At 36.6% G+C, this 24,322-nt stretch overlaps 1 protein-coding gene across 6 annotated transcripts in view; it reads right to left on the minus strand.

The window, feature by feature from the left end:
• The window catches only part of Qki (QKI, KH domain containing RNA binding), a 136,829-nt gene that overhangs the window by 74,895 nt on the left and 37,612 nt on the right, over positions 1–24,322 (minus strand). For all 6 annotated transcript variants that reach the window (XR_013344201.1, XR_003301179.2, XR_013344200.1 and 3 more), the window contains exon 3: positions 4,748–4,864. Coding sequence is in view for 3 of the 6 variants with exons in the window: in XM_026393159.2 (XP_026248944.1) it covers positions 4,748–4,864 (117 nt within the window). In the remaining 3 variants the exon portion in view is untranslated. The remainder of the gene's footprint in view (positions 1–4,747; positions 4,865–24,322) is intronic.

The raw sequence follows: 24,322 nt of genomic DNA on the forward strand, positions 1-24,322 counted from the left end.
ACCTCTGAAGTCCTCTGCTATTTCAACTGAAAAACTGTGATTACTTATTTTCCCTAAATTATTTATCTTGCAATAGTCATGTACTCAAGTGTACAGCTTTCCATTAGAAAAAATGGATTAAATCTTTGGGGGAGAATTCCTGAAAATCAAGGTTTTACCTAAACTGAATTTATGAAATGCTCTAAAATGCAAAACATTTTGAGCGCTCACTTGATGCCAACAGTGGAAAATTCCACAAACACACATGAGAGGTTGCAGTCAGAAAGCAGGCACACAACCGTGTGTGGTGGCTCATGCCTGTAATCCCAGCAGTTTGGGAGGAGGCAGGAGGATCTGAAACTACCTCCAAGTAGACAGTGTCTAAACTGAACTAACTATAGTACACTCAATTAGTGGGCCCAGGAGAACTGACGGGTTGGCGGACTGCTGAGTATGTGAGGAGAAATCCTCAGACATCTGATGTCAGAAGTGCTGTGATACAACAGCTAAGCTATGGAGCCACCCTAGGTCCCCTTCAACAGATGAATGGGTAAAGAAATTGTAGTTTACTCAGCTATTAAAAAGAATGACTATATGACACTTGTTGGTAAATGAATTAATCTGGAGACCAGCATGCTAAGTGAAATAAGCCAGTCCCCCAAAATTAAGATTGAATATTTTCTCTGGTATGTGGAAGCTAACCCACAAAAAGGCGAAGGGGAACAGAAGTTCAGCAGATTAGACAAAGGCGAATGAATGGAAGGGAGGAGGAATAGGAAAAGGAAAGACAGTGGAATGAATATGACATTACTTTCCTATGTACATATATGAATATACCAGAGTGAATCTCACTATCATGTATACCCACAAAACTGGGGTCCTATATAGAGAAAGATATGTTCCATGCCTGTATAATTATATCAAAATGGATTCTAATGTCATATAACTAAGAAGAATAAAAAAAAATCCACATTTTGGTTTTCTTTCCATTCTAAGAGACAAGCCAAACTTCAAACATATTTATCACTTAGAAAAGTTAAAAGCTTGGAGAAACTTTACAACACATATAACACTGATTTCAGTGGCAAAGTTTATAGTGCTCTATGTTCAAGTTATTCTAGAAATTTTTAATCTAAAAGTTATCAATTTTAAAAATGATTTATAACTCGAAAGTAGGGTACCAAAAAATAGAATTTTAGGTTCAAATCTTGAGTGCCACTTTTCTGCATAAGACTTGGCAAATTACTCAAATTACTTCCCTGAGCTTCAGTTTCCTTATCTACAAAATGGGAATAAAAAACTTGGATTAATTAAAATAACTGCATGTAAAATACTTACAATAATAATGCTTGAGGCAAAGTACACACTTGGTAAATAAGGATTATTCATCAAACAGCCGACTTTCACTTGCAAGGTTCTTGCTAGCCAAGCCCTATTACCACACACTCAAAGGGAGCAGACAGTCCACTCTGCCTCCTACAGATGGGCACTAACAGTTCCTAACAGTTTTAGAAGTCCTACTAGGATCTTATGACTTTGTAGGAGATTCCTGCCCTCAGGCTCCATGATGATACCTAGCCCCATTCCATTAAATATTAAGAAAAAAGCTGATAAGCCCATAGGTAATACTGAAATAATACCAATCCAAGAAAATGATTAAAGTAGCACATTAACTTACTTTGCTTAAAAATCAGTGGCCTAGAATGACACAGAATTGCCTACCTTCCCCAAAGAATTAAAAGCTCATAAGGTTTGTATTTTATTGGCCAACCCTTTACTGTGTGTGTGTGTCTATAGGTGCATTTAAGACTTACTTTTATTTATTACCTGAACTAAAGGGTAATTCTGCTCACAGAATTTTTCCCCATGGTGCCTACTCTGTGCCAGGTAATCAAATAGCAAGAAAACTCCATAAAAGACAGTCTAGGCCTGGGGTTGTAGCTCAGTGGTAGAGTGCTTGCCTAGCATATGTGTGAGGCACTGGATTCAAGCCTCAGGACCACATTAAGAAATAAATAAAATAAAGGTATTGTGTCCATCTATTACTTAATCTGCTGTCACTCTATTAGACTAGTGAAAAATTCAGCATACCTGCATCACACCATATTTTTGTTAAATTAGGCAATCAGAAAATTAAGATTTATTACAATTTTATTTCTTTATTTTATTGTCTAGGTTACTTAATTTTAACACCTATTGATAACTATGTGGACAAAAAATGGTTTTTCCTTTTAATCTTCTAAAATACACCTCAATTAGACTTATATCAATACTTACTTTTGTATTCATTTGTTTGTCATAACTTTTTCTTTAACCAAAATAACAGCCAAGAAATAAATGATAAAATCTCCCATTCTGACTTTACTTGTAACAATTTTAAGGACAGCCCAGTAACTTCAGCATGAAACATGCTTATGTGATTAAAGTTTTTTTATGTGCCACAGATTTAAATGAAGATTCCAAAAAACATTCTTGTTGCTATAAATCTATACAAAACTTTTTTAAATTTACATAGGACATTATCAACTACATGGAAGCCATACAAGTTAACATTCTATGTACAAAGCATGTTAATCTATCATCTTAACAAATGTAAAATGTAATTGATTGCTAAACTTTATTTTCTGCTTTTTTTTATTGTTTTCTTACATTATGTTCAACGTACAAAAATTTTCTTTTAGTCGACAACAGTAGAAAATAAAACTGACAAACTATTTCTATTTGTGATTAAGAACAAAGTGGACAAGACAGAATTTGATAACACCAACCCCTAGGGAAAAAAAAACCAAAAAAACAGAAAAGCTATGATAACACAGGATAGATACAAGCAACAAGAATGTCTTTCATTTTCAAAGCTGAATAAACTGTAGTATTCACTCATAATACTACATAAGAGTCTAAAAATAAAATCTAGCCTATGATTCAAGATAAAATACTTTTAAGAATCATCATGAACATTAATTGACAACTTATTATGTGCCAAACAGCATTCTAAGTGCTTTGCAGCTCATTCAACCCTCACAATCACTGTAAGAGAATAAAATTATCATTTCCATGTCATATGGCACCAAGAGATTAAATTATTTATCCAAGGTCACAAAGCTGTTGTGTGGCAGAACCAAGATTGAAAACTAAGCAATCTGCTGCAGAGCTCACTTTTAATCATTTTAATTCTTCTGTGAAAGACAGCTGATAATGTTATTTATTCATGATGCCGAACTACACAGTTTTAAGTTCTAATCCTTGTCTGTGAGTACCATGTGAGTGAAGTGAGCAGGCCATTATTACAGAAGTAGCAGAAGCTCAGGAGAGGGAAAAGATATTTTCTTCAATGACTTTCCTTTGATATAAAAATTGCTCTGTTTGCAGTTGTGGAGTTCCTACTAATGCCAATGTCATCCCAAGTTCAAACATGGAAACCAAAAATTTATGGCAACACTCACTTGAAAAGACACTGTTGATTCTAAAATGTTTAAGATCCTAATGAATTTTTTTTTTAAATACAACATCTAAAACACTCAAGAACTTTATAATCTCATGAAAATGACTCAAACTCAACAGAAAAATAAAGAGCTACAAAATTTAAAAATAATGATATCTTTTTTTCCTCAGACTTCTATGTCTATGGGGGGGGGGAAAGTGGGGTAAGGAGTGGTAGAGATAATTAAATCCACACAGCTTATAAGAGGGCTGAAGTATAAATTAGGAAGAAAATGAAGCCAGCAATCTTGTTGGTGGTGCTGTTCATTCTATCAGCTCCATAGAACAATTCAACACACAAGCTCCAACACAAGTTGATCACAGCTCTAACATTTGATGGCACAAAGGCACTTTCAAGTCAATGTATCAGAAGAAGAAGAAAAAAAATCACCCTTCCTAATAACAACTTTCACCTTTAGCAATCAAAATCTAGGTATTTTAGATTAGTGTCTCTCTTTTTTTTTTGTCCAGATAGAAATTTTAAAAAGCATTCTACCTTATAGTATTACTGTAAAAGAAAACTAGGTAAATAAAATCTCCCTAATAAAATTCAAGACAAAAGAGTTTGATATTCACATTAAACTAGTAAAATAAGGAAAAGAAGGTAGGAGGAGAAAGAACAGGAACAATACATTTTAAAGTAAAATGCCTAACTAAAACACAAGGGTTGGGGTTGGGGTTGAATGGTAGAGCAGTTGCCTAACACATGAGGCACTGGGTTTGATCCTCGGCACCACATAAAAATAAATAAAACAAAGGTATTTTGTCCATCTACAACAACAACAAATAAAATTTTCAATGCCTAAAAATAATTTACAGTTGAGATAAAATGTTGCTGAAACCAATCTCATATGGTTAGTAATAAGCCTTTGTTTTAACAGATTTCTATGTCTTCTAACTGCCCCAGTGATTTGACATACAACTACAGTTAAAATTCACGAGACCAATCCAGTTTACAGCTCATCAAAAGAAAACTTTTAGGCTTTTCAAGCTTTTACTTGCATATTTTCATAGACAACATGATAGTCTAATTTCCACATGGAGGTTTCTCAAGTAGAAAATATTAAAGTTAAATTAACACAATGGAGTAACTAATACTTTATTCCTAAGTGTAAAATGGTGATTAACAAGGGGGAAAAAAATCAGAGAAACACCTTAAAAAATGTTTCAGAGTTCCTAACATCGAGTATCAAGTTTTACACCTAAAAGATATGAAACTTTACTATTAGCATGAAAAAATATAAGTAAATTATTCACACAAAGACTTGCCCCTCTTTCAAGGACTTACCTTCTTTTTATCTCTCATTGAGCCTTTGCCTCGGACCATTATTTTACATCCAGTTTCTGCTTCAAGCTGTTTAGCGGTAAGTCCTCTGGGTCCAAGGATTCTCCCAACAAAATTAAACTGGAAAAACAAAGAACCACAAATTATTCATTTGCTATGATGGTCCTTAAAGTTATTTTAAAGTATATATGCATGTATGTATGTATGTACGTATGTACGTACCTATGTGTAATAAGAAGTAAAATTTAGAGCCCTCATGAATCTCATGCCAAGTTTGGGATAAAACTATTGTTTTCTCATTGTTTTAAAATAAAATTATCATTTGTATTAACACAAACTATGAATTAGAAACAATACCCGATACACACAGGAGCTATACAGAATTGTCCACAAGTACATAATGTAAGCCAGAGTACATTAAAGAGCTGATGAATGATTAGATGCCATCTAAGAATATAAACCTGTTCTATAAATTTCTGTCTGTTCCAGATGTCGGGTGCTGAATCAATTGTTCATTCTGTTAGTAGTGATTACCCTGTATGATTTAAAGGGGGGGGGGAGGGCTGAGGAAAAGTCCTACTTTCATAACGAAAAAAGTCATACTTTCTCCAGATAGAAATGTATAAATTACAATTCTGAGTGGGGTGCTACAACATTGAGGGACAAATCTGTATTCTACCCTACATGCTAAGTCTTGAGAATATATATTTTTCATCATATTTCTTGGACAATTTCATGTCTGCATCTTTACTTTCCTTTATTTTTTTCCTTTCCATCTTTAACTTACACTTCTATTTTTTCTAAGGAGCCTAAACTAAACTCTTTCTTTCCATGAATAAGTCAGTCATATAAGCAAGTGTATAAATGAAACTTAGTCTCATCCAACAGAAACTTTTAGACTCACATGTGAAAGTTTCTTTATATTAAGGCAAATGGTTTTTAGACATTTTACTTTAAAATGTATTATTTCTGTTTCCTGCTTTTTCCTTCTGTCATTATCTTGTTTAACTATTTTAATTAGTAAATATCCAAATATCTGTGTGTGCATATTGAAAGTATATTTTCTTCATTTGCATATCACCTGCATGAAAACAATGAGTGTCTTCCACCAGGTCCACAAAAACTCATGAGTGGTTTTCATTTATTTGTTTAATAATAAAAAATACCGATTCTTAGGCATACAATTTCCCACCTTTCTCTTGCATTTATCCTACTGTTAGTGTATCATTATATCAAAGTAACAAGCTAGAATATTTACTGGTGGTCCCAAGAAGCTGGGTACTTCCTTCACCCTTCTATACTCCAAAGGCGCTCTCTCTCTGCCTCAAAGAGGCTTGCCTTTGAGAAAGTGATTCTCATGTGAAAGGGGGATAATTAATGCACGTGCATTCTTTGAAAAAAGTCTCCTCCCCCTAGGGATTCTGATACAGCCCCTAGTTGAGACTCTCAGCCTTTGATCTATATGCACTTGACTAACTCTATAAGACCCCAGATTCTGAAATTTGCCCAAGCCACCTATTTACATTCAAATAAAGCCTGTTATTCTTTACCAGTTTCTTAGCTATTATATTTCATCTACCTTTTGACGGAGTCTAAACACAATTGTCATCTATTTTAACAAGGAATTTTCTTTTTAGAATCCCCAGTCAACCTCACCATCCCACATCTCCAATCTGAAAAAACTAATAGTATACTAAGGTGAAGTGCTTAAACTCTGAAAACACAAAAATTCATTCAATTGATATCCAAGCTCCAATGAAACAGTAATTAGGAATTTCAGAGTCACATCAAATAAACCTTGACTACATAATGGAGGTGGTAACACTATCTGATAGAGGTATACTGACAGCTGTGCACACAGCATACATAGTAAGTTTGGCGTAGAGTAGGCCATTAATTGCCTCCTAATCCCACTGCACATTCTCTTCAGGAAACCTCAACCCTTTGGCTCACTCAACAATCAAGCTTAGGATGTCACAGAAAAGGATATGATCAATGGCAAATTATATTTTGTAATAAAACAGCACAGCATATTACACTGGCAGCTGCCTCACACATCTCATGTTTACCACAGTCTCTTGACTGCATCAAGAGGCTGCACAGACTAACTTATACAGCCCGGGTTTGTGCAAGCATACTCTCCCATGTTCCCATAGCTACAAAATTACATGACAACACATTTCTCAGAATATAAACCATTCATAAGCAACCTTATATAACTATACCTCAGTCTCTGGGCTCTCCATTCTATTTCACTAATCTATTTAGTCTTTCTTTAATATCATGCTGTATTAACTACAGTGACTTTATAATAGATCTTGGTATGCAGTAAAGCAAGTTCTTCTACTTTGCTCTTCAAGAGTGTTTTGGCTGTTTCTGGCCTGCCACATATTTTTACACATATTTTAGAATGAGTTGCTCAATTTCTAAAATACTATTTTTAAGAATTTTCATTGGAATTCTACTACAATATAGTGTATATTCAAAACCATAAACATGGTATATAACTTCTCCATTTGATTAGGTCATCTTTTATTTTTCTCTCAAGAACGTAAACTTTTAAAGCATTTTTATTATGCCTTTACTCTCACTTAAAACTTAACTCCTAGAAATTCATAGGGTTTTTTTCTGTCGTCGTATATTATATTTTTTAAAATTTTTTCCCTAAAAAACAAACATATAATTGGTTTTCCTATAAACTTGTATCTAACAATCTTGTTTTATTATTATTCTTGTTTTTTCTGTATATTCTTTAGAATTATTTTTTTTCCTGTATATTCTTTTGAATTATTTATGTAAATGATCACATCACTTGCAAATAAGTTATATTTTTTCCTTCCAACTATATATTTTTATTTCTTCTTGCTATCCTTTACAACACTGTCAATACACCAAAACTCAAGATTAAAGATTTCAAAAGTTCACCCCTAAAAGTTTGAAGTAATGTGTAGACATTTTTACATATATACTTTTTTAGGTTATAATGAATTTCAACAAGTAAATGTTAAACTAACCTTCCATTCTGAAACTCAACTTGATCATAATTCATTATTCTTCTAATAAATTAGTGGATTCAGTTTCCCAGCATTCCGGTGATTTTTAAAAAAATACATTCATGAACAGAACTGACCTATAATTTTCCTTTCTCACAATATGCTTCTCAGGTTTTGTCATTAGGGTCATTGGCCTCAAAACATATTGGAATGTATTCTTTCTTCTTCTCCTCTTTGGGTAAGCTTCTGTAAGCCTAGTGTTATTTCTTCATGAAATACTGAACAGAATTCATTGGTGATACCACCTGGGACCACAATCTTCTCTGTAGAAAGTTTCAAATTATGGATTTAGCCTTAGTATTGTCAATTGATACACTGTTTATCTAGAAACATATCCATATTGTCTAAATTGTCAAATTTCTTGGATTAAAGTTTGTCTAATTTTCTATTTAATATATATAAGATCTGTAGTGATTTACACATAACTAAGCTGGCTTTAGCAGTGTCCCACAAGTTTTCCAGACAGCATTTTTCACTTTTTACTATTTATCCACATTTCCCTTTTTCTTTCATTTTCCAATAATTCTCCTTTGCTTTTGTTGATTGGGATGGAAAGATTTTAAACAGGTTCAGAGCTGGACACAGTGGCACAAGCCTGTAATCCCAGCAGCTCAGGAGGCTAAGGCAGGAGGATGGCAAGTTCAAAGCCAGCCTCAGCAATGGCAAGGTGCTAAACAAACTCAGTGAGACCCTTTCTCTAAATAAAATACAAAATAGATCTGGGGAGGCGGCTCAGTTGTCGAATACCCAAGTTCAATTCCTGATCCCCCCAAGTTGCTCCCCTAAAAAAACAGGGTCAGTATTCTTCCCTCCTCTTCACCATACTCCTACCATTTGTGATGTAAATTTGGACCTCTTCCCACCTCTTGAATCTAGGGTAGCAGTGACTTGCTTTGGCTGATACAAAGGATATGCCAGTTAAAAGTCAACCTTATATGTGGTTCCACTCTCTTAAGACCCTACAGCTCGCATGAGGATAAATATGCACTAAGGTTGTTGTGGGAAGAAATACATGTGACCCAGTAACCATCAATGCCTACTGCTAGGAATCTCTCAAAAGCAGAACTGCCTGCCAACCTACAGTAGAGTGCAGATTCAGACCCAAGCAGCTCTGCTGAATCCAGTCACAGAAGTGGGAGTATAAGAAATTGTTCATGTAAGTAATAAATTAAATTTGGGGGTGGTTTAATTATAATGCAGCAATAGGTAGACAATATGTACTCATTCTCTTCATTTTGAACTTTTCTCCTCCTTGATTTCTGCTTTAGTTTTATTTTCTTCCTTCTGCTTCCTTTGGGTTTAATCTGTTACTGTTTTTCCAAATTTCTGAAAAGAATGCTTATTGCATTCTTTTTTTTTTATTGGCATTTTTTCCCCTAATGCATGTATTTAAAGATTTACACATAATAACTAAGCTGGCTTTAGCAGTGTCCCACAAGTTTTGACAGACAGCATTTTCAATATCATTCAGGTAAAAATAATTTGATAACTATTAAATATTTAAACGTATTTTTTTCTCATTTCAAACCTATAAGAATTTCATAATTAGGTTTGGTTTTGATTTCTAGCTTCCTACACTGTAACCAGAAAACATACCATGTAAAATATTATTCCTTTTATTTGTTCAGATTTGCTATTTTAAATAGGATATAATCAATGTTTGTAAACATTCTATGAGTGCTTAAAATGAATGCAAAGTCTACTTTGCATAAGTGTCTCTGTGTTTTGCAATGTTGGGGACTGAACCTAGGGCCTCAGGTATGCTAGGCAACAAGTTACCTCTGGGCTACGTCTATGTTTATTTGTCCTTTTACTTCTGTTTACAGGCCATGTTCATTGGCATACACATATGTTAAAAAGGTATCTTTCTGTCATTATGAAATGGCCCTCTTTATTTTCAGTAAATACTTTTGCCATTAAGTCTATGTTGATATTAACATGAAGATACAGTTTTTTATTTGACTTTGAGATGCATATTTCTTGATTACATAGTTTGAATCTTTTGCTATTATTATATTTTAAATGGTATTTCTATGAACAGCATTTTGTTTCTTCATTCAAACTGTCAATCTTTCAATTTTAACTTAATTCATTTATACTACATGGATTTATATCAACCTTCTTACTAATAAGTTTTACTAATGACTTATCAAGTTTATCTTTTCTCTCTTCTGGTTGCTTTTAGGACTTCCATTTTCAGCAGTTCTAATATGGAGATATCTATCTACCCCCCCCCTTTCTGATCATCATGTGAGCTGCTTCCCTCCACCATACTCTTCTGCCATGGTGTACTACCTCATCTCAAGCCCCAAGAACGGAGTCTGCTGTCCATGTAGCAGAACCTCTGAAACCATGAGCCCCCAAATAAACTCTTCCTCCTCTACAATTGTTATGGTAAGAGCTTTTAGTCACAGCAGCAAAAAAGCTAAAACACTCATACAGTATACCTTTTATTCCTCATGCCCTCTCCTGTATTTCCCATCCTTCTGTGTCTCAGTGCTAAAGATTTTTTGGGGGTTGTCCTCCAGAGTTCACTAATTCTACCGTCAAATGCTTCTAACCTCTGTCAAACTCATCTTAACTCATGGAAGTTAAGGATGTTTTTGGTTTTACATTTTTTGGTTTCCATGTTTCTGCTTTCTTACACTTTCTTAACTGTTCTTACGAAGCATGAATCTGATAATTCTAACATCTAGAATTTCTGGGTGTTTGATTCTCTTGTTCATTCAGATTTTTGTTTGCAATCTTGCTCCCTATATGATTGGTTATTTTTCATCCTTTGTCAGACACTGTAGTTAATAAATACCTTATAGAAATAACAAAAACCTAAGATGATGTTAAGGATGTATGTTAGCTTCTACTATGCACCTATAGTTACCAGCAACCCAAGATCATTCAATACAATTTCCCTTACTGAGAGCCAATTCTGAGTTAAGATGCAGTCTCTGAGAGGATCTGGGATGCTCTAAGTGAAGGATGACTCCTACAGTGCACACCCATCTCTAGATAAAGAAAAATCTAAACAGGAGGGTAGTCTATAAAGTCCAATTTCTGTCATGGAAAGCTCAAGACTCTCAGCCATCCTCCCCAGATTCAGCAAACATAACCAAATGAAAAAGTCAGGATTACATTCTTAATCATCTGGCCTCCTAAGGATGTTATCTTCTTGATGGGGCTCTGATGCATTCAATCAGATTTTTTCTTTCCTACTAGGTCCTATATCACTACTACCACTTTGCTGATCTGAACTACTTTGTACTTAAACGGAGAAATCCACTAAGCACTTTTTAAGAGGATGCCTTTTAATCTAAATTGATACAGAATTAACATAATTTCAGGCAGTATGGGGTAAAAATTTATTGGAAGGAGGGTCTGGTGAAGAAAAAAAAAAACCTTCACAGAAAATCTTACAGAATTTATCTACCTGCCTGGCCCTGTATCTGTCTCTTGTTAGCTCTTCCTACTTTTCTGTTAACTTTTTTAACTTACCCAGTTTATATAATCAAGGATTCTACAGATCTTTTCGCCCCATTTCCCCAATCAAGACAAAGTAATCTTTACATCCCCTCATTCATTCATTTTGTATAGTTTTGGTTATTTTTTAGCAGAATATAAAATGGCCTTTCATTTTCAAATTATATTCAACAAAACGTTTATTCAAGACTTGCTAGCTGCTAAGAAATGAAACAGATACGAGGGGTTAAAAAAAAAAGGAAATGCCTGCTCAAGAAGTCTGTGAAAATGCCTTTTCTCTATTTGTGTCCTTGACTATTTCTTAAAACAAGTAACCTTGCCAACTAGTTGTACTTTATACAGATCTTTTTCAAATCAATTCATATGCTAGATGTATCTCAAACATGGCCCCCAAAAGTCAGGAAAAATGCACTGGAGATAGTTTAGCACATCAAATAGGTAACTGGTTTTGACTTCTGTCCTTTGTCAAACCAGTTGATCTACCTTTTCTGACTACTGCAAGAGCTTTCTCTGACACATCCTGCCCTTATCATATACTAAACCTCCCCTTGCCTGAACCAGGGCTTCAAAACTATACAGAAAAAAACGCTTCTCACAGCTAATTAGGCCTTGTAATTACTACTCACTAAATTAAAAAATGTTCTTAAACTACATGAAGCCAAAACATTGAATCTGGACATAATTGGACATATTTTTTTTTCATCTTAAAAAACAGTCACTATTAAGAAGCAACAGACAGAAAAGTATGTTGAAGTGCATAACATCAGGATTCTAATGCAGTTGAAACTGTCAAGGTTGTTCCTTCACAAAATGTTGTTAAGTACAGAATGAAAAAAAAATAAAAATTACTCATAGCAGCTGCTTTGTCTACTGCAACCAATTTCCAAGTTAATATCTTTTGCCTTGCATTAAAATTCATTCTGTGTTGATTTAGCACGCCAGTTCTGCAGCTTCATTCAATTAAAACAATGTCACAACACTTTCAAAGGAAATCATTTCAAACAGCCTGAGCCAAGTACAACTTTAAAAGCCTAAATAAGGGAAAGGAAAAAAAAAAAAAAAGATATTCATTAACCCCACTGTTTAAGTGCTGATATTTTCTGTGGCTCACCAATTATATTTCTGCCAAGTGGCATGTTAGTTTCTAAAGAGGTTTAACAACAAAAATGTCTAATGCTATTCACTGTTGCTCACGACATTTTTAATAGAAATGATATATTTCTCAATGGTAAAATACAAAATTATGAAAAATCTTTCCATTAATCTTTTAAGAATTCTACAATTAAAGATAAAACTTCCTGTGACACATTATCAAAACCAATAACTGATAAAAAGTGTATTTTCAAAAGCATCTCAGTGAAACTTCCAACAACTATTAAAGAGTAATAATCTCTGCTTAAAATTTTGTAATTAAAAAAAACTATAAAAGAACATGTATTTTATTGCTTTTTGGAAAAAGAGATTGACAATCTGTTTTTAAATATCATGTCTAATATTTCAAGGTGACTTTAGTAGAGACCTTAAAAACCTTATATTATCTCACAAAAGTTGTATTAAAACACGACCAAAAACATGTGTGTGGATATTTGTTAATGAAGTCTCACTTAGAAGAACCCCCTCTAATTTAGCCAACACTACTCTGTTTATTTGTGTACATATTTAAGATGAGAAAAGAATAGTGAACATTTAACCAGTTTAAAATATCAGAATGAATATTTCAAAATGTCTTGTGGCCATGGAAAGCAAATGCCTTATTCCTTTTCTACCATCATCATTAATTTTAGATATGAGTATGGACACGCCTGCTTATTTCCGCAGTCCATATGAGTGGTATGATTTTTCCCAACCTTTCACCTTCAGTCTATGTATATCTTTTCCTATCAAATGCGTCTCCTGTAGGCAGCATATTGTTGGGTCTTGTTTTGTGATCCATTCAACTAGCCTGTGTCTCTTAATTGGTGAGTTTAAGCCATTAACATTTAGGATTATTATTGAGATATGGTTTGTTCTTCCAGCCATGTTTGCTTATTAATGTTACTAAACCTGATTTGTTTTCCTCTTTGATTACTTTCCCCCCTTTACTGTCCTACCTCCCACTGTTGGTTTTCAATGTTATTTTCCACTTCCTCTTCCTGTAATGTTTTGCCAAGGATTTTTTGGAGAGATGGTTTTCTAGCTGCAAATTCTTTTAACTTTTGTTTATCGTGGAAGGTTTTAATTTCATCTTCCATCCTGAAGCTTAATTTCGCCGGATACACGATTCTTGGTTGGAACCCATTTTCTTTCAGTGTTTCAAATATGTTATTCCAGGAACTTCTAGCTTTCAGAGTCTGTGTTGAGAGATCAGCTGTTATCCTGATTGGTTTACCCCTAAATGTAATCTGCTTCCTTTCTCTTGTAGCTTTTAAAATTCTCTCCTTATTCTGTATGTTGGACATCTTCATTATAATGTGTCTAGGTGTGGATCTCTTATGATTTTGCACATTTGGCGTCCTGTAGGCTTCTAGGATTTGGGGTTCTGTCTCATTCTTCTAGTCTGGGAAGTTTTCTCGTATTATTTCATTGAATAGATTGTTTATTCCTTTGGTTTGGAGCTCTGTGCCTTCCTGTATCCCAATGACTTTTAAGTTTGGTCTTTTAATATTATCCCATATTTCTTGGATGTTCTGCTCATGGTTTCTTAGCAGACTTGCTGAGCTGTCTATGTTCTTTTCGAGTTGAAATATTTTGTATTTATTGTCTGATGTTCTATCTTCTAAGTGATCTACTCTGCTGATAGTATTCAATTGAGTTTTTAAGTTGGTTTATTGCTTCCTGCATTTCTAGGATTTCTATTTGTTTGTTTTTTATTACCTCTAACTCCCTGTGAAACTGATCTTTTACTTCCTGGATTTGTTTATGTAGTTCCTTGTCAAAGTGATCTTTCATTGTCTGATTTTGCTGTCTCATGTCTTCCTTGAGACTCCAGATCATCTGAAGCATGTATATCCTGAATTCTTTATCTGACATTCCATCTGTTGCAGCTATTACCTCTTCTAAAGTTGAGTTGACCTGCATTGCTTGTGGTCCTTTCTTTCCTTGTCTTTTCATACTGCTCGCGTTTCTTTCTGCTTGGTGAAACTGTTGTGTTTTTGAAATTTTCCCCCTATTTATTTATATTGCTCTTGTATAGTTGGGAAGTCTCCCTTGCAGGGCGGGTAGTGGCTGTGCTCCTCCTCTTATTAGGGTGATCTGTCTACCACGCTGGTCGGTCGCAGGTCTGCCCACCCTGCGGGCGCGGGTGGCGGCTCTGCTCTGCCCCCACTCCAATTGTGGTGACATAACTACCACGCCCTCGGGTCCTTGGTTCTGATCCGGATGTGGGCGGCGGCTCTGCTCGGCCCCTACTCCAATTGGTGTGACGTGTCTACCACGCTGGCAGGCCTCTAGGCCTGGTCTGCCTACCTTGCGGGCTCGGGCGGCAGTTCTGCTCAGCCCCCACTCCCAATGGGGATACCTGATTGCCTCTCCAACGGGTCCCTGAGCCTTTTCCGGACACGGGAGGGGGCTCTGCTCCACCCCTACTCCAACCAGTATGACGTGACTGCCTCGGTGCTACGTGTCCACCATGCTGGCAGGCTACCGGGCCTGTCCTGCCTGTGGGTCGCAGGTCTGCCTACCTTGCAGGCTCAGACAGCGGCTCTGCACAGCCCCTACTCCAAATGGAGTGACTTGGCTGCCGCCGTTGGGTCGGTGGTCCTGTTCCAGGCGTGGGCGCCTACTCTCTTCGGCCCCAGCTGCAGTTGGGGTGTCATGATACCACGCCGGCGGGTCACTAGGCCAACTCTGGGCGCAGGCGGCAGCTCCACTCTGCCCCCCTGGCCCCCACAGCACCCAGGAGGACCCGGACCGAGAAGCAGTCACCGCAGGTTCCCCAGCCCTGGGCCAAAGCAGCTTGGGGAGCCAGAACCCAGCCTCTCCGATCCCGGCGCACGCTCTGCTAGGTGCAGTCTCCAAGGAGCGACCCCCGCGGGTTCCCCAGCCCCAGGCCAAAGCAGCTCCGGGAGCCAGAGCCCGGCCGCTCCAAGCTTTCCGAGCTCGGTGCACACTCCGCTGGGAGAGGGCTCAAAGACAGAGTCCCCTCGGGCTCCCCAGCCCCGGGCCAAAACTGTTCTGGGAGTCAGAACCCAGCCACCCTGAGCTCAGTGCACGCTCCACTTGGAGCTGGCCTCAACACACAGTCTCCGCAGGTTCCCCAGCCCTGGGCCAAAGCAGCCCCGGGAACCAGAATCCGGCCACTCAGAGCCCGGCGTACGCCTTGCCAGCAGCGCGCCCCCAGGAGTATTCTCCACAGGTTCTCCAGCCCCGAGCCTGAGCGCCTGAGTGATCTGTCTGGAGACACAGGCAAATACCAGCCTGAAATCACCTGTTCCGTAGCTGAATGAGCTGAGATCAGTAGAAAACAGGGATGATTACATCAGGTCTCCAAGATGGCAGCTGCTGTCCTCCTCCGTGGTCAGACCGGTGTCGAGAATCGAACTGGACCGCTTCTCTCCTCTGTCTCAAAGCCGGAACTCAGCACTAATCACGGCCATTGCACCACTGACAGGAGCCCCCAGAATCCGCATCGCTGCACCCCCGCTCCGGCACCTCGCCGCTTCAGACTGCAGCTGCGGGGCGGTCCGCCGATCAGGCAATTCGACCCTCCGTGCGGAGAAATCGCCCACAACCGAGCCCCCGCAGCCTAACCTCGCGCGATGGAAATCCATCCACTAGATTCTGGAGCACCTCAATTTCACTGGAAATTCCCAACAAGATAGCCTTCAGCTGTTTCACCTGGTCTTTCTCCCGCACAGTGACGTGGCGCACTAGGGTGATGCACTCCCTTTGCCGCCATCTTCCAAGTCCCCATCATTAATTTTAGATAAGTAGCCAAATATGTCCCCAGAGAAACAGCTAATCTACACTACGTAATTATTATAGGCATCATTTTGTAAAATCTTTCTTATATTAGGACTTAATGAACATTTAGTATTCATGGCATGTGACCTACAAGCACCACATAAGAAAAATCTTCTTACAAACCTATGTACATAAAGGCACTGACAGCTGCTGTACATAAGGAAAACTACTAAGCAACTAAAAACGAAATCTGAAGTTATGTCATATGAATTAAGATATCCTAAATTAAAGAAAATCTTCATTATTGGGGATGATTATCCTTCTATAAGCTAACTAAAAGGTGGGGGGGAGGGAATTAACTAATTAAAAAAAACCTGATGGCAAGGAAGGTCAACAGGGTTTTATGACACAAGCAGGCGACAATATTTATGAGAACATAAATGTGGAAACCTCATATACTATGCCTTTTAAAAGATCCCAAAGTACTTTTCAAGTCTTTATTTTTGTTATTACCTACTTCTTCAAGCAACACAAGCAATTCACTATTCTGTAAAATTGGCAGACGTTTTCTTCTTCTAATACCTTCTTCTCTCCTTCCTATCAAACTAGTAAGACTCTTCCTCACCCACAATACTGAGTGCAAGTAATCGCTCTGTAATTTCTCTGTTCCTTTATTTCCTGGAGAAGGTTTTCTCTCATTCAAAGTGAGGTAGGAGCCCTTGGCCACAAGGTTTATGATCTCCATGTTTCTTGAAGGTCATTACTTTTAAGTCAGGCACAAGTTCTCTTGTTTTAATTTTGAATTCACAGTGCTTTACACAACATATAACACACAAAAAACAAGTGAAATAATATTCAGCACCAACATCACACTCAAGAAGAAATATGACCTTTTGAAACATTTTGGATTTTCAGATTAGGAACACCATGTCATTGAAGTCTATGCAAATATCCAAATGCCCCAAAATTCCAAATAGTCCAGAATTTAAAACAAACAAACCAACCCGGGATTTTTAAACTTTCAATACTTGGTGCTTCAGGCCAAAGCAAGATAATATAAAGACAAAAGCAAAAGTAAGTGAGAAACAGAAGATTTAAGAAAATTAAGGCCTCCTTTAAAAAAAAAAAAAAAAGAAAAACTGAAAACTTTAAGCTTGACTAACCAAGAAGAAAACAGAATGTAAAAAAATAAAATTATAAATAAAAGACACAATTGATACCAAGAAACAATTGTAAGATACTAAGAAACTATTATGAATAATCATACTCCAACAAATTGGACAACCTAGATTAATAAATTCCTAGAAACATACAACCTACCCAAACTGAACTGTTAAGTTATAGATAAGCTTACTACACTGATACTAATGTGCAGTAATCCAAACCTTCCCAACAACAAAACACCTAAGGACCACATGGCTTCACCATATGGCTCCACCAAACACTAAGAAGAATTATGCTAATTCTTTCCAAGCTCTTTCAAAAAACTTAATAGGACAATGTACTTCCAAATTCATTTAACAAGGCAAGAACACCATTGTGCTAAAGCCAGATAAGGACAAACAAGAACACAGTATCCTTCATGAACAAGTGCAAGAAACCTCAACAAAATGAAGCACAATGGTAAGAGAGGAACGAAGGAAGCAAGCTAACTGAAATCTGTTCTTCTAAGATCAGGAACAAGATACTGATGCCCACCCTCACCACTTCTACTCAACACAGTACTGGAAGACCTAAGCCAGAGCAACCAGGCCAAGGGCAGGAAATATAAGGCATTCAAAACAAAAAGAAGTTAAATTGTATCTGTTTGCAGGTGATATGATATTATATAGAGAAACTCCTAAACACAATAATCATTAAAATATTTATGGACAAAGGGATCAAATGTCAACAAGTGCTTTCCAGTGGTTCATTTAAAAAAAAAAAAAAAAGGTATAATAAAGCAGGTGAAGGAAAACAATAATTGGAAATTTGGGTAAAGAGCTAAAAGGAGTTATTTGAGGTATACTAAAATTTTTTCTGTAAATCTAAAATTATATCAAAATAAAACATTAAAAGTTGTCAAAGGGAGGGAGAAATCCCTAAAGACTCCATGGAATAAACAAATTCAGTAAAGCTATAGAATACAAAATCAAACACATTTCTATTACAACAAACAACATTTCTGACAACAAACTATCCAGAAGAGAAATTAAGAAAACAATCAGTTTCAGCACCAAAAATTATAAAATACTTTTAACCAAGGAGGTAAAAGATTTGTACACTGAACGCCATAAAACACTGATAAGAAACTTCCTGAGGAAGATAAAATAAATACAGAGATATGTCATGTTAATGAATTTGAAGAACAAATACTGTTAAAATGTTCACACTACCCAATGTGATTTACAGATTCAATGAAATCCCTATGAAAATTCCAATGGCATTTTTCACAGAAACAGAAAATAATCCTAAAATTAATCCAATAAAGATTCCAGATAGCTAAAGCAATCTTAAGAATAAAGGTAAATGAATCACACTTTCTGATTTCAAAGTGTTACAAAGATAATAAAACTATATGGTATTGGCATAAAAATATAAGCACAGAACAAGCACAGACAGAAGCCCAAAAATAAACTCATACATTTGTCAGTCAATTTTTGTCAAGGGGCATCAAGAATAAATACACAATGGGGGAAAGAACAGTTTCTTCACCAAGTGATATTGAGTATCCACAATATCAAAAGTTGGATTAACACATTTTAAAACATGAAACTGAACTCTTTATCTTACACCACATACAAAAACTTAAGTCAAAATAGGCCAAACACTTTTATGTACATGATCTGAAATTATAAAACTCCACAAAATAGAGTTAAAAAGCTCTGTAACAGTGGTCTTGGCAATCATTTTTTAGATATGTTATTAAAAGAAGCAACAAAAACAAGTAGAACTATATCAAGATAACAAAACTTCTACAAAGAAAATAATCCACAAAAGGAAAGAGCAACTCAATTGCTGGGAGTAAACATCTACTCACCATGTATCTGAAAAGGGGTTAATATCTAGACTATATCAGAATATTAACTTCTCAAGCAAAAACAACCTAAAACTAACTGAAATTAAAAGGAAACAAATAGCCTGAATAGACTCTTTTCCAAAAAGCAGCCATACAAATGTTCAACAGACATTATGAAAAGGTGTTTCATATCACCAGTGATAAGGGAAATGCAAATCAAAGCCACAATGAGGGGCTGTGGTTGTAGCTCAGTTGCAGAGCACTTCCTAGCATGTGTGAAGTACTGTATGTCCAAACTTCTGAAGGCTCTTGGTTAATCCCCAAACACAAAAAAGCCAAGAGAGTCAAAGATCTACAGAAAGACAATTCTGACCCCATCTCTAAGTACCCCTCCAAACAAATGCCAGCTCAAGAGCTCATTCACAGGTGACAATTCTGAAAAAGAATATCAAACAACTCTGACTAACCCAAAAGTCTGATTAGCCAAATTTTACCTGCAAATTCAGGAAAATTAAAGAGAAAGAATGTTTATAACTCCACTCCCCCACTAAAATAAGATTAGGCTGAGCACCCTGTATCTAAAAATACTTGGGCAAGTGTTTCAGATTTACTGGACTGACCATCTTAATTCAAACAATGTGAAATCTAAATTGCTCTGAAACCTAAAACTGGCACCCAAAATGTTTGGGCATTTTAGATTTTCAGACTAGGGATGCTCAAATTGTGTTATAAGGGAGACTACAGAAAGTACCAAAAATGATATTACAAATCTTTACTATCAATCATAGTTACCATGCGATCCTACGAACTGGGGAAAAACAATTTGAAAAGGCATTTATCCATCATACAAACCCTCCAACAATGTGTCATTATGATGGCCTAGACTCATAAAGATGCATCTCAAGGACATCTAATTTAAAACCCATTTTTAAAAGCAGATAATCAGTTATCATCACATAGAATTCTTTGGGGGGAAAAAAGTCTCATTACAATTTAATCATTAAATCAGAGCAAAAAAATCTTTTCAAGTATATACAGGATGACTCTAACCTATAAAGGCTAGACTCTGCCAATATTTGGAACTTACCTACTAATCTGGCCAAGCCTATAAAACAATATCTAAGGACCCAAAATTGATAATCAGGCAACTTTACTGACAAAACTATTGCCGATTCATTTGAAACACAGCACCTTTTACTTAATGTAATAGTTAATTTTCATTTCATTGATACACATTTATAAGATCTCCACATTTTCAAACAAATCCTTAATAACTTGCCAAATTACCAGTTGGATGGTTTAAATAAAACTTCGACCTTCATGTCTCTTGATAAACAGACTAAAATGTTTCATACAGTATGTTTCACCTTTTATCTAAGACTGAGCTCCTTTAAAAATAAGATTATTATTCTTATTCATGAGCATTCAGACCATATTAAGTGTCTATCAGATGCCGTACATTTGTTACCTTTATCTCTCCAAACAATTTTGAAGTGGACCTTATACCTATATAGACAAAGAAACAGATTCTTAAAAAAAAAAAAAAAAAAAGACATGTGCTCAAAGCTAATATACTAATTTCAATTATTTTGCTGCAAATATCTGTTCCAGTCCCCTTCTCATGAGTAACTTGATATGATTAATGCTAGATTTCTCAACCTCAGCAAGTACTAACATTTAGGGCTAGGTAATTCTTTCTTGTGGTGTGCTAGCCTGTTCATTGTAAGATGTTTAATAACATTCCTAGCCTCCACCCCATAAGTACTGGCAGTACCCGCCCCTTTCAAGTTTTATCAGCCAAGAAAATCTCCAAATATTGCCAATGTCCCTGAAGACAAAACTGTTCCCAGTTGAGAAGCACTGAGCTAATGGAATACTAGCAGATGGGACAAAAGCAGAGGTCTTATACATGCTTATGCAATTTTGCTTGGCTCTGGCATTTCAGTGATCTATAATAAGAGCATGCCCCCTCAAGTAGCTACTGCCCCTCCAGCTCAGCAAGAACATAAATGTAGAAGACCTAATTAATCTCACCCACTAATAGCCTAGATCAACTTAGAATCAGTTTCAATCATCAGAACCTCAGCCAACACAGATATCCATGAGGATCTGTTTATTAGTTTAAGCTTCTGAGTTTTAGTGTTTCATTGTACAGTATTTCTAAGGCAACTGCTAAAAATTCAGCCAACAAGGGGATAAAAACCAGGATTTAAAACCTAGACCTGGCCAGGAACAGTAGCGTACATCTGTAATCCCAGGGGTTCAGGGGGCTGAGGCAGGAGGATTGCTGAGTTCAAAGCCAGCCCCAGCAAAAGCAAGGAGCTAAGCAACTCTGTGAGACCCTGTCTCTAAATAAAATACAAAACAGGGCTGGCCATGTGGCTCAGCAGTTAAGTGCCCCTGAGTTCAATCCCCAGTACACCACCACCACCCGCCAAAAATAAATAAATAAATAAATATATAAATATATATATATATATATATATATATATATATATAAAATTATTAGGCCTGTCTTGACTCAAACGCCAACTACCATCTTGAGATTTTTAAATCAAAATATTCTCACACCCAGATTGTGTTTGGTACACAGAAAAATGCAACAAAAATCTGCTTTATTAGTTTATTAATGTAAACTTTGAAAAACTTTTTAATGCATTTTCAATAAGACTGCTCATATGAACTTCTCATTCCCACATCATTAAGACAAGGGCTAAAAAACATTATGATTGGGCATGATACAGCACTATACCATTTTTCAGGTTCTGAATCTAAGGCTTCCTTCTTTTATCTGTCCCAGAGCTCTACACAAACAAGTACAAAATACTCCGGGCTGGAGATACAGCTTGACAATAGTAGTTCTTGCCTAGCATGAGGCGCCTTACATTTAATACTCAGCCACACACAAAAAACATTTTTATGTTTTATAGAAAACAAAATACTGCCTTCGACTTAATGTTGACTTCTATAGTAGCCAAATGCAAATGACAAAAATATTAAAATATTTTTTCATATTTAAAAGAATAAGCTTCAAACAAGTGTGCACAATGAATATTCCCTGTGCATCTAACATTTATAAGACACTGTTCTAAGCACTGAGAATATAACCCTGAAAAAGAAAACTTACAAAAATTCCCTGCCCTCATGGATCTTCCATGCTTGTTAACAACATTTACAGAGCATCAAGGTATTTTCCAAGTGCTTTACATGTTTTAAACCATTTAGTCTTCATAATCCTGTGAGAAACTTAGTATCTCCATTATGAGGTGAGGAAACTTGTAGAACTAGTTACAAAACAAACAGAAGAGCTAGCCAGAGTCTGGGTCTGAGTTCATACTTCTGGACATTATGGTACCCTGCCCCTCTAAAGCTTTAATAATAAAAACATTTTATCCCAACAGGATGAACTCATTCTCACAACTCAAGATTTTATACAGACAGGGGAAGAAAAGAAGCATACAAAAATGATCTCTAGGATGTATTAAGTGAAGACTAAGAATGCATGTTCTTTTAATGTGGCCAAAATTTAATGCATAATTCTGAAATAAATTTTTCCCACACGGCCAAATTCTGACACAGACTCTCCTGGTTTACTTTAACTTAAAAAAAAAAAAAAGGAAAATAAATCTCCTCTTATATGCCAGTTACTACTCTACATTAGTAACCTCCAAGAAGAAAAACTAATAACTGTGTTCAGATTCCAACTCTGCTAAACTTAAGTGATCCTAACAGGAATTTAAAATTAGGATATTAAAAAACTTGTCTGGAGGATCCAAACTTTTGTATCCATTTCTCTCCTCCTTTCTGGGGTAACAAAAGCATCACATAAAATCAGATCTCTACCTGCCTGACACCTCACATCTGAATGCCTATCTTCAAGCTTCACATCTCTATAAGAACCATGGAACCCCGTCTTCCCCGAAGCTATTCCCACCTCAGTCTTTCCTGTCTCAGAAATGCAACTGCACTCCAGCTGACCAAATTCCACCTTTGGACCATTCCTGACTCAATTCAAATTTAATCATTCACCAAATCCTATCAGTTCTAACTCTAAAATATGCAAACCACACCTTTCTTAAATCTTCTAGTTTAAGTCCCCTCCCCTGCCTCCCGACCAGTTTCCCTGCTCACCCAACTGTCCACATTCTCTCCACAAAGTAGACAGAAGGAATATATCAAAAACCCAGTGAGCATTCCTTAGCTAAAACCATTTGAATGGCTTCTTCTTTCACTCCAAATAGCATTCAAAATTCCCATTGAGCCCAAAGGCACTAACAAATAAGGCTCATCTGCTAACCTTCTACTAGCACAAGGTCACACCTGAGTTGCTGCACTCCCTTTTCACTCTGCCCAGAATGTGTTCCCCTAAATGGTTTTCATGTTTTCCTCCCCATGATTGTTCTTGTATGTATTTGTTAATTTTTTTAATATTTATTTTTCAGTTTTCAGTAGACAGAACATCTTATTTTATTTATATGTGATGCTGAGAATCAAACCCAGCGCCCGCACACGCCAGGAGAGCGTGTTACCACTTGAGCCACATCCCCAGCCCCTACATTTCTTATCATTTTAAAAGAAACTCTTTCCATGAGAACCCCTAGAAATGAACGGCCCCCCTCCCGCAGTCACTGTTCATCTATGTACCACACTTTGTGCCTCTCCATAGCAAGTACTACACCAAAAAGTATACATTCATTTGCTTACTGTCCATGTCTGCCCCAGAAATGCTCACTCTGCAACAGTAGGCACACTGTTCAGTCCATTCTCTCCACCTCCTGGAACAATGCCTGATAAAACATCCAAGCCTGTGATCATCCACCTGGCAGCCTGGCTATTCTGATGATGAAGGCAAATTACAGCAATAATTCTAAAACTAAGCATGCATCAGGATCATCTACAGGACTTGATAATGGGCAGATTAGCGTTAGGGGTGTAGCCCAGTGGTAGAGTGCTTACCTAGCATGCTTCAGGCCCTAAGTTCTATTCCTAGTGCCACCAAAACAAAAAAAAAAAAAACCTACAAAGGTGGTGGGGGAACCAGATGCTGGGCCTCTGCCCCATAGTTTCTGACTTAATCTGGGACTGGGCAAAAGGAGGAAAGGAAGAGAGTGAAAAGATGCCCTCTGGACCCATGTCAGGTGCTCACTTAGAAAAATGTATATAAAAAAAAAG

This window comes from Urocitellus parryii, chromosome 8 (genome assembly GCF_045843805.1).
Source record: "Urocitellus parryii isolate mUroPar1 chromosome 8, mUroPar1.hap1, whole genome shotgun sequence".
Classification (NCBI taxonomy): Eukaryota; Metazoa; Chordata; class Mammalia; order Rodentia; family Sciuridae; genus Urocitellus; species Urocitellus parryii.